Genomic DNA, 11792 nt, shown 5'->3' on the forward strand with positions numbered 1-11792 from the left:
CAGATCTGTTGACACAACTCCTGAGGTCAGGCACTGGGACCACCGTGGCTGGGTTGAGCACCTGGACCCGCCTTGGCTGTAGGAGCTACTGAGTCCGCCCAGACCCTCGGCCTACCTCTGTGTGTGAGCACCAGCAGAGCCTACTGTCTCCAGACCTGCCCCAGCCACAGAAGCACAGTAATCTACGCCAGTGTCCTGCAGGCCCTGAGTTTACCAAGCCATCTCAGGCGCTTAAATTCACGGATAGCAGAGCTGTGGGGACATTAAGGGTCAAGCTGTGCTTTCTAAGTTGTAAGGCCACTGGCAGTTGGCTACGATCGCAGCCTGGCCTGTGTGAATGAGCAGCTGGGCCTGTTGTGAGCGCACTGAGAATGAGGCTGCTATTCTGTGCCCCACCCTTCCTTTGAGCTTGCAGGTTAACAGTGGGGCTTCAGTGGCGGATCCGGTCTCCTTTTTGCATATGCACCAGATTGCAGCTTGGATCACACTCCAAGCCCCTTCAGGCATTCTTCATGCTGACAACTCCAGTCTTCACCCCAGGTCTGTCCTCTGAAGCCCAGGTTTTAGCACCCAACCTTCTCAGATGGCTCAGAAGGTAAAGGATCCACCTGCAACAAAGGAGACCTGGGTTCAATCCCTGGTTCAGGAAAATCTCTCAAGAAGGAAATGACAACCTACTCCAGTATCCTTGCCTGGAAAATCCCATGGACAAAGGAGCCTGGTGAGCTGTGGTCCAAAGGGTTGCAAAGAGTTGGACACAGCTGAGCACCTGTGTGTGCCAGCAGATGTGCCTCTCAGGCTGAGGACTGCAGTGAGGTGGCCTGGACCCTCTGTGCGGGCTTCCCTCTGCTCGACTTGTTGCAGACCACTTGCTGTGTTCTCTCCGGAGCCTCTGAAGCTCTCTCTCTCCACACTGATCTCCCCTGCTGGTGAAGCGTTTTCCCGTGTCAAGGAACATTTCCTCTTTCATAGCTCCCTCCCAGGGGTACAGATCCTGTCCCAATTCCCCTTTTCTTTCTTTTCTCCTACCCTGTTATGTGGCGATCTTTCTTGCATTTTAGTTTTATGAGCTTTTCTGCCAGTATTTAGCAGGTATTCTGTGAGTTATATTCTACATACAGATATGTCTGTGGGAGGAGGTGAGTTCCATGTCCTTCTATTGCATCATCTTGCTCTGGTCCTTGTTGTTGTTGTTTTTTTTTTAATTTCTGTGGGCCAAGAATATATTGTTATAAATAAAGTGTTGCTCCACACAAAGGTTCATTGAAAGAAATACAGTACTAGTGCATACAACAGAGTGCTGGCTAGGAAAATAATGGAGACAGCTTTTTGTGAAGCCAAAAACTTGTTCATTATAAGGAAGAATTTTTTCTCATAGTCCTATGTATCCATATATAAAATGGATCTCTGCAGTATAGTGATTTCCTACTATAGAGATTATTCCTAAATTTATCACAGTGTCCAACTAGATGGCTTTTGCAGTCTTTTCTAAATTTATAACTATGATTCTGAAGTGTAAACAGTTAATGGAAAAATGCTGAAAATAAAATCTATTGAATTACTAGCCACAGGATGGCTAGTAATTCTAGAACTGGAATATAAACAATTAATGAAAGTATTTCATAAAGTAGAATTAACCACAAGGTGGCAGCAAACATTTAATCTATATCCTAATTTATACTGTTTTAAGCCACAAAATTCTTCCCAGTTGTGCAATATTGTTACTAAAAAATGTTTATAAATGTTTATAAATTTAGATATTCAGGGACTTCAGTTGAACTCTTCTCCTGCATTTCAAATAGTACATTTTAAAATGCCCTGAGTTGGTGTCTTTTCTTTTGAGAACTTTTGCCATGTGGAAGAGAAAATATTTCTATACTCACACATACATTGTAAAAAATATAAAAATGTCTGATTTTTTAAATCAGTTTTTGTCCTTCTGTTATATACTTTATGAGCCCATAAATAAATTTTAGAGTAGAAATTATGTCAAACACAGCAAAAATCTTGAGTAGTTTGATATTATATTGATATTATATAAGCACCTGTGTGTGCATGTGAGTTCTTAAAGGTTCAATTTTAGGAACAGCTATGTAGTTTTATTTTATTATTTTAAAAATTAATATTAATTTTCAACAGGAGAATCTTATTTACACTGCTGATCCAGAATCCTTTGAAGTAAATACAAAAGATATGGACAGTACATTGAGTAGAGCATCTAGAGCAATAAAAAAGACTTCAAAAAAGGTAAATCTCAGTGACTTTATTATTCACTGTATCTCCAAAATGTATTTTTCAGAGTATATTAAAATAATATAGCCATAGATGTCAGTGTGAAGGTAGTACATAAAACAGAGTTGTTTTTTGGTCTTAGGAAATGGCCTGCAGAGATAATAGATAAGCTTAGTGAATTCTTTGGCACAGTAATTGTAACAGCTTTTACCCTTCCCATTTTAGTTACTTTGATATTTCTGATGGTGTTTTAAGTATGTGTGCATTCATGTTAGAAATTGCCTTAGATATTTTTCAGCAAAGGACACACAATAGAGTCAGGAAACCTGGGATCTGTTCCTTAACATACTGTGTTTCAGACTTCTAATGATGAAGATAACTTTCCTACTTATCTTACCTTACCTTACCTTATGGAAGTTCAGGACTACACAAGAATGTTGGTAATAGGTTTTTTAAAAGTAGAACTAGAGTTTTAATTTTATAGGTAAAATTTACAGCCAGAGTCTGTTGTTCAGTTTATAAGTTTTTGATTGTTGTTTTCTTTGCCTTTGAGGGGAGGCTGCATACTTTAATCATCATTGTATCTCTGCATTTAACATGAATGATATATAGTAGATAAACATTAACAATGGTGACTCAAATAAAGTCCTACCCTTTTTCAGTTAAATTGAGGTTTAAGTGGCTTTGGATCAGTGATCTCACAACTGAATTATAGCAGAATTAGGCAACACCAAGGTTTCTTCTCATGCTAAATTTTCCGTCCTACTTTCTCCTGCTGAACTAGTGCTCTATGAATGCAAGATGGCATAATCCACAATGTACTACATTTTCTCACTGCTTTGTCCAGATATTCTCATTCTGCCATATACTTTTTCTACAAAAATTCCTCCATATTTTTTATAGAAAAACTTTTAATGTGAATTTGGCTTTGTTTTACATGTAATTGTTCTAACCAATTATATTAGATTTATCTAGGCTGTTAAATTAATTGTGTCTTGTTTTAATTCTAGGTTACAAGAGCATTCTCTTTCTCCAAAACTCCAAAAAGAGCTCTCCGAAGGGCTCTTATGGCATCCCAGAGTTCAGCAGAGGGAAGAAGTCCTTCTAGCAATGAGAAGCATGTAATGAGTCGTCTGGCTAGCACATCGTCATTAGCAGTAAGTGATTTTGATTTTTAATGGGCTAAATGTCTTCAAATTTACTGAGTTGGTATAAATTTGTTGACTTTTTAAAGGTAGAAATCTTAATATCTTCACCAATTTTTTGGATATATCTAACCTCATTGTTGGGTTAAGATAACTTAGAAAACCTTACTTAATGAACTAGAGGCTTACTTAAGGTGTAGTTTGTTTGATATGAAATTTTATTAGGATTGAGATGTTAATCTCTAAGAAAGCAACATGTTTCGGTCTAGCCTATCACTTTACTAACATACATAAAGATAGTTCTATTTATAGATGGGCTCCAATAATATAGCAGAGACTGAGTTTTATTTCCTTTTATGTCTGTGAACAGATAATGGCTGAAGTTGTGAGTATCAAAAGGTTTTATGGGTACTAAATCCATGTGTTTATTTTTAAATGTTTCCTGAGCAATCCAAATTCCCAATGATGTCAGAATTATTATACATTTAATTAATATTAACGGCATTTCTAACATATATTACTGTCACTAAGTAGTGATGTATCTGTCCTTTGTAAAAATTATTTTTAATATAACTTACTAAGGTTAAGAAAGGCAGGTGACTGTCATTTCTTAGCTATATGTCCTTTAGCAAGTTTCCTGTTTCCTCTTATCCCCAATTTGCAGATGAAAGAAAGGAGTACTTACCCTGTGGTATTATTGTAAAGGGTAAATACACACACTCTATCTCGCATATATGATGTGATTATTTTCTCAGAGTCAGTTTGAGTAGTGGTTAAGAGCAGGAACTCTGAAACTCCTGAGTTCAGATCCCAGTTCTTCTGTTTACTAGCTGTATGACTTTTGCCAACTTATTAAAGATCTTTCTGTTTCAATTTCACTGTTTATAAAAATGAATCAAAAGTAGTAGTTGTAAGGATTAAGTAAGTTAGTATACACAAAGTGCTCAAGGGTAACACCTTGGTGTTTTATAAATGGTTACCTTTAATTATATAAAATGTATACAAAAAAGGCACATAATGCTCAATAGCTTATTTTTTATAAAGCTAGTTAAGTCTTTAGTTAATATACATCAAAGGTTATAGCTTAATATGAATATGTTTATACAGATTAGTAATCAAGATTAACCTTCCAATGGAAGAGAAATCATACTTGGTTGATAATATAAATTTTTGCAAAGAAGTTAGTTAATGAAAAAAAGTATTGAAATTGACCAAGTATAGTAAGCATTCATTTACTAAAATTAAATTGTAAACTTTCTGAAGCCCAGTGCACTATCCCTTTTTTATTTCCTGCATCTGTTGTAACTATTATAAATATTACTGCTTTTCAAATAAAGATAATTGAATTTTATAGAACATTTTTGGAAAATGAATATTTATTACTTATGGCTTTACCAGTTTTATGTGAATAATGTAAATAAGTACCTAAAGTATCTTTAAGACATTCTTGTCCTCTTCTCAGTTGCCTATTTCTGTTCTAACAGATTACCCATTCTGTTTGCACAAGCAATGTAATTGGATTTACTAAGCATGGTTATGTTCAGCGCTCAAACTCTACTGGTGGGCGCTCTCAAAACTCCTGGTTTCGATCTGTACGTCATTCTGCCTCATGAGCTAGTTTTTCAGAGATGCTAGAAGGAAATTCTGAATTATCAAATTTCAAAAAAAGTTCTATCCAAGTCATCTTTGATATTTGTGAAGAATTAGGAGATATGTCAACCAGTAATGGAAACAAGCCTCATGAAGTTTAATGTGAGCTTATTAGCTATTTGAAATTTGTATTTATTGTGAAAAAAGAAAGTATTTTTCTCCACTGAATCACTAATTAGGTGAATGGGGACTTTTGAATTCACAACTTTATAACTGCTTTGAAATCCCAACAACTTAGGCTTAATGGAGTTTCTTTGTTTATTGGCACATAAAACTATTTTACAAGATAATTTACTCATAAGGCCTGAAAAAATCAGTCCCATTAGATTTTCTTATTTATGGAAATAATTATTTTAAAATGTTAGTAATTGTCCTATGAAGTGGATTTATATTCCAAATATGATTCTTAATCTTAGAATTATGACATTTGTGTAAAATTTATGCTTTTAATATGGCGAATCATAAAGGTTTTACCCGAGGAAAATGTAAACTTTTATACTATCTACTTAAATCATTGCTTTGCTGTCACCTGAGTGGTAATACTTTACCAACCCAGCTCTTTAAACTCTCCAAACCTTTGATGAGAACTTAGCAGCTACCTTGCTGGCTCTAAGTTTGTGTGTGTTAGCTGCTCAGTCGTGTCTTGCTCTTTGTGACCCCATGGACTGTGGCCCGCCAGGCTCCTCTCTGTCCATGGAATTCTCCAGGCAAGAATACTGGAGTGGGTTGTCATTCCCTTCTCCAGGGAATAGTTAACCATTCATGTCTGTTAAAATAGTACTTTTCATAATAATTGGTTTTAATTTATATCCCCTCTTTACTTTTTGGTATTGTTTCTTTGTTATTAATTCTGATGATATTTAACTTTGACACTCTGAAATAATAAAGTTTAGACAGCTTAGTATGTTAGTAATCTCTATTATTAGAAGCACTGCTGTTTTGCTCAGTCATATATGAAGAAAAATCATACATACACACATGTAAATATGGGTTGCACACATAATATAAAATTCTTTCAGAGTGTGTGGCTTTTAATTTAGAAAGTTATTTCCCATGAAGTAATTTTATTGTTCTTAATTCTGCTTATGATTAAGAAGAAACCATTGTGGTTTGTCTTTTTAACCTCAAAAACTTGTCTTCTAATTTATAATTTTAAAAAGACACCTGAAACACTAAATCATTAATATCTACAGAAGTACCACTACTAGCAGTAAGCATTTATCTCTTTCATTTGAGTTAATATGTAGTAAACCAGTGTATCTATTTTTCTCGTTCTTCAGAATGCTAAAACAGTTCTATGTGTTCTCCCAACCCTTCCCTCCTAATTTTAAGTTTCTGTTTCTTTAAAGAGTTTAGATTTTCAGATGTCTCACTTGTTATGATAATTTGTAAAATGCAAAAATAGTGTGTATGATACTAAGCTATATCTCACTTAAAAGAAAAAATATTTAAGTATAAAATGTTTGTCTTTACAGGGCATCCCATCTCCCTCCCTTGTCAGTCTTCCTGCCTTCTTTGAAAGGAGAAGCCATACTTTAAGTAGATCTACAACTCATTTGATATGAAGCTTAAAAAAAATCTTAATTTGTGCAAAGTTATAAGCACCTGATACTCAAATAAGAAGCTGACTTAAATGGTACTTAATGTTAGCACTTGGTGAAAGCTGGAAAGAAGGTAACACTAAACTATGCCATTTTATTTTTTTCTTGAAAGAGTAAGGTTAACCTCTGACATTTTTTGAGTTAATTCATGTAAAAAGCTATATTGATTTTGGTGTAATTTTTCTCTTTGTTGAATCCAGTTGAAGACCAGTCATTTAAGTTATTCATGATAATAGTAACTTTGCCACATGATACAGTAAATAAATGTTATTGGTTGATGCCAAATACTGCTGTAAATCTCTTTGTATAGTGTCCATGAATGAATTTTTGGAAATAAATATGTATCTCAGTTTGTTTAGAAATGAAGTGATATCACAAATGAAAACCTGCATAGATCTCTGAATAGTGGGTTCTGGGTTCACATACTCTGTTTAGTTTAACTGCTCCTTTTGCAGTTTATTTTCTAAATAAAGATATCACATGTGGATTTTGAAAGATTTGCCACTGTTGACAAGAATAACAGTTAAAGGAGGTGGTTTCAGAATTTACTTGCAAATTGAGATAAGGACAAAAGGATTAAAAAATCATATATATTTTGCACAAACATGATACTGATGTATACTTGTTTAAGGGCCAGTATACTTTATAGTGATTTTAGCCATTGGTCACTTGGTTTAGTTTGATAGTGTGTGGTATTTTATTTGGAAAGATAAGACCATGAGGAGATTGTGGTAAGGTGGTTTATACTCTTTATGAAATAATTGCTAAGTTGGCTAATCTACTGTAAAATGCATAGATATGTGTATGGTTAAATTTTTATTGTGGCCTCATAATTAAATGTAAAATTGAAATACACTTACTTGCTGTTGTAAAATATTTTTCAAACTCTGATTTTATCTTTCATAATAGGGTTTCAACAGTAGTACAAAATAATCAAGTTCCTATGAATAAATGCATTGTTATTTCCTACCTGTTTAGGGAGTACTGCAAATGTTTGTCATTTAACAATTTTCAATTATCTGTTATAATACTTTAACTGACTATGGATTTTTTTCTCTGCCACATATGTACCACTTTTAAATAGTGAATGATCCTTTATTGCTATATTTTAAAAGCAGTTTTATTAGGAAGAACTTTGTAAATAAATTCCTAAAACTCAAGTATATTTTATGTTTCATATTTTAAACACTTCTTTTATACAAATTTTCATAGGCCAGTATGAATGCTTTTATCAGCCTTTGCTCTGTTGTGTATTTGTTTCCATATTTATTTGCTTATTCCTCCCTCTATTAATATTGGGCAGTATGTAAGTTAGGAGTCTTTAATCTGGAATCTACTTTGCAGAATGAAAGTAGTGAATGCTATGATAGTTTATATAAATGTTGTGTTTATAAGCATGTATGCATTTTTTCTCGACTTTCCTGGGGTGACTCAGTGTAAGGAATATGCCTGCCAATGCAGGAGACACAGGTCCAGTCCCTGGGTCAGGAAGATCCTCTAGAGAAGGAAATGGCAACCCTCTCCAGTATTTTTGCCTGGAGAATTCCATGGACGGAGGAGCCTGGTGGCTACAGTCCGTGGGGTTGCATAGAGTTGGACGACACAAATTAGTGACTAAACAACAACTTGTTACCCCCAAATATGTGGGTTTTCCAGGGAGAGGAAATGACATGAGATAAGGCATGAAGTTGGAAATGTACTGGATGTTCATTGGCAAAATATGACAGGTAGTTACTTTTAACTTTAAAGGGAGCATTAGAGTCAGTGTGAAAATGTACTATTACCCAGGAGTGTGGATGCAGGGAAATATGAGCGAACTGGAACTCATTACCACAGCAGAATACCATAATTCTCATGCACATATTTCTAGAAAAATGTAACTTATTAATACTAATTTAGGAAGAAATAGAACACATATAAATATTCCTCTAAACACTAAAGAAATGGATTCACATTTAAAATTATTCCTAGAAAGGAATCACCAGAGCCAGATGGCTTCACTGGATAATGCTATTTAATATTTAATGACGAACTAATACCAATTACAAATTCTTAAAGAGAATAGAGGAAGGAAACTTCCCAACTTATTTTATGAGTTATGGATAACCTTGGACATTTTAAGAAACATTAATCTTATTTGGGGCTTCCCTGGTGGGAATCTGTAAACAGTGAAGAATCTGCCTGCAATGTGGGAGACCCAGGTTTGATCCCTGGGTCGGAAAGATCCCTAGGAGAAGGAAATGGCAGCCCATTCCAGTATTCTTGCTTGAAATATCCCATAGATAGAGGAACCTGGTGGCCACAGTCCATGGAGTCATAAAGAGTCTTATTTGTAAAAATACATGTAATATTTCAAATATTAACAAATGAGATATTGTAATATATTAAAAGAATAATATAACTAAGTTGGGTTTATGCAAGGCACACAAGGTTATTTTAATTTTAAATAATTTATCAGTATATCTTCCTAATAGGCTAAGGGAGAAAAACTATATTATCTCTGTAGTTGCAGAAAAACATCTGATAAATTTGTCTGCTATGATCAAACTTCTTGCAGATTAGGAGTAGAATGGAACATCTTTAAACTGATAAAGGTTATCTACTCAAATACTATAATGAATGTCCTACTTAATGATGAAGCCTTGGCAACATCTTCTTTGTGATCAGAAAGGAGAAGAGTGCCTACTGAAATACCTAAGTGTAAATCTAATAAAAGATGTAAAAGATCTTAAGTCAGTTCAGTTGCTCAGTCATGTCCAATTCTTTGTGACCCTGTGGACTGCTTGCAGCATGCCAGGCTTCCCTGTCCATCAACTCCCAAAGCTTGCTCAAATTCGTGTCCATTGAGTTGGTGATACCATCCAACCATCTCATCCTCTGTCGTCGCCTTCTCCTCCTGCCTGCAATCTTTCCCAGCATCAGGGTCTTTTCAAAGGAGTCAGTTTTTTGCATCAGGTGGTCAAAGTATTGGAGTTTCAGCTTCAGCATCAGTCCTTCCAATGAACATTCAGGACTGATTTCCTTTATGATGCACTGGTTGGATCTCCTTGCAGTCCAAGGGACTCTCAAGAGTCTTCTCCAACACCATAGTTCAAAAGCATGAGTAAGTCTGTCACTGTTTCCATTGTTTCCCCATCTATTCGCCATGAAGTGATGGGACCAGATGCCATGATCTTAATTTTCTGAATGTTTGAGTTTTAAACCAACTTTTTCAGTCTACTCTTTCATTTTCATCAAGAGGCTCTTCAGTTCTTCTTCACTTTCTATCATAATGGTGGTGTCATCTGCATATCTGAGGTTATTGGTATTTCTCCCAGCAGTCTTGATTCCAGCTTGTGCTTCATCCAGCCCAGCATTTCTCATGATGTACTCTACATATAAGTTAAATAAGCAGGGTGACAGTATACAGCCTTGACATACTTTCTCGATTTGGAGCCAGTCTGCTGTTCCATGTCTGGTTCTAACTGTTGCTTCTTGACCTGCATACAGATTTCTGAGGAGGCAGGTATGGGAATTTATTTACTTTAATTAAAGACCTTAATGGAGAGATTATATCATAGTCATGGATTAGTTCCTTTGCTTTTGTACAACGTTTCCCTCAAATTGAATTGTAGATTCAAACAAAGCCAAAGTACAAAGTATGTGTTTGTTTGTGTGTACCATGACAGATTGTTTTCCAATTTTATATGGAAATGTATGAGTTATGAATAACCACTCGGTTGAGGAAGTGAGAGGACTGGCTTTATTAGAAACAAGATTATTATAAAGTTGTAGTCATCAGGACATTGAGGTGTTGGAAGTATTGGTGTATTGATATAAAAATAAATTAATGGATTGTAATTGAAAATCTATAAACAGACAAAGTGGCACTTTAAAACTTTGGAGAAAAGACAGTCTGTTCAATAAATAGTGCAGAGATAAATGGGTATCTTTATTTTAAAACCAGAAGAAAAGGAAATTAATTTCTTCTATATATGCTATACAAAAGTGAATTTCAAGGGAATTATAGACTTAAATATGAACGGTAAAACTATAAAGATTTTACTAGACAATATAAGAGAGTATCTTTTATCTGAGGGTTGGAAAAGATTGCTTAAACACATTACCTTGTTTAAGCTAATTATAGTGGGAGAGGTTGATAAATCTACTTTAAAATTAAGAACTTCTAGTCATGAAAAAACATCATTAAGAGAGTGAAAGTCACAGAAGAGGTTTGCAATTGATAAATGACTCATATCCAGAATATATACTCAACTAAAAGTCTGAGAAATCAGACATCTCTTTAGAAAAAAATGGCATTTTACAAGTGAAGAAATCCAAATGGCCAACAACCTTATTAAGAAATGTTCCTCATCCATAATGCAGAAAATGCTAATAAGATACCATTGCACATGCACCGTGTTTGCTTAGCACAGATAGGAAGCAGAGAAGTCCCTTCACTGCTCTTTGGAGTGTAAATTGCATAATCACTTTACAAAATGCTTGGGCATTAAACTATAAGGTTTAAAATATGCATACCTTAATAACAAACAACTGTTATCCCAGTATTTATTTAAAAAAAAAAATAGGTACATGAATACCAGAATCCATGTACAAAAGAATGTTCTTAGCTGCATTATACATAATAGGTTGAAAATGAAAAGTTAGAAATTTTATTCAATATTATAATGAATGAATACACTATGTTATAGTCATGCATTGAATGAACTGAACATGCAATGGCCTGGATAAAGTTTGAAAGTATTGAGTGAAAGAAAATAGATATAAAACTAACTTTTTATTCTATTTATATAAAGTTTAAAAATTGACAAAGTATTACTTTATTGTGTAAGGTTTCAGAGTTATTTGATAAAAGTTTGGGCAAGCAAGAGAATTACTACTCTAAAAGCCAAAATAGTCTAACCTCCATGGGGTAAATGAGGAAGGGGCACGTGAGAGCTTATATGTCCTGCTGGCAGCATTCTACTGATTTTTCTTAACCTGGATTTTATATGACTTACATGGTTGTTCACTTCATAGTAATTTATTGCTTTATTTAGTTTTTTGAGAAGACCAATAACATTGACAAACATCTGTCAAGGTTGAAAGAGCAAATATAAAACATTAGAAATGATATATTGACACATGCGTATGATACTATGAACAACTTTCTCCCAGTCAAATT

The 11792-nt window shown here is 34.5% G+C and overlaps 1 protein-coding gene across 9 annotated transcripts in view; it reads left to right on the top strand.

Moving 5' to 3' along the window:
* The window catches only part of ECT2 (epithelial cell transforming 2), a 56515-nt gene extending 48727 nt beyond the window's left edge, over window positions 1–7788 (top strand). For all 9 annotated transcript variants that reach the window (XM_043874626.1, XM_043874624.1, XM_043874623.1 and 6 more), the window contains 3 exons: window positions 2140–2247; window positions 3243–3389; window positions 6503–7788. In XM_043874626.1, the coding sequence (XP_043730561.1) occupies window positions 2140–2247; window positions 3243–3389; window positions 6503–6592 (345 nt within the window). In that variant the 3' untranslated portion in view covers window positions 6593–7788. The remainder of the gene's footprint in view (window positions 1–2139; window positions 2248–3242; window positions 3390–6502) is intronic.
* The last annotated feature ends 4004 nt before the right edge of the window (window positions 7789–11792 follow it).

Source organism: Cervus elaphus, chromosome 19, assembly GCF_910594005.1.
Source record: "Cervus elaphus chromosome 19, mCerEla1.1, whole genome shotgun sequence".
NCBI lineage: Eukaryota > Metazoa > Chordata > Mammalia > Artiodactyla > Cervidae > Cervus > Cervus elaphus.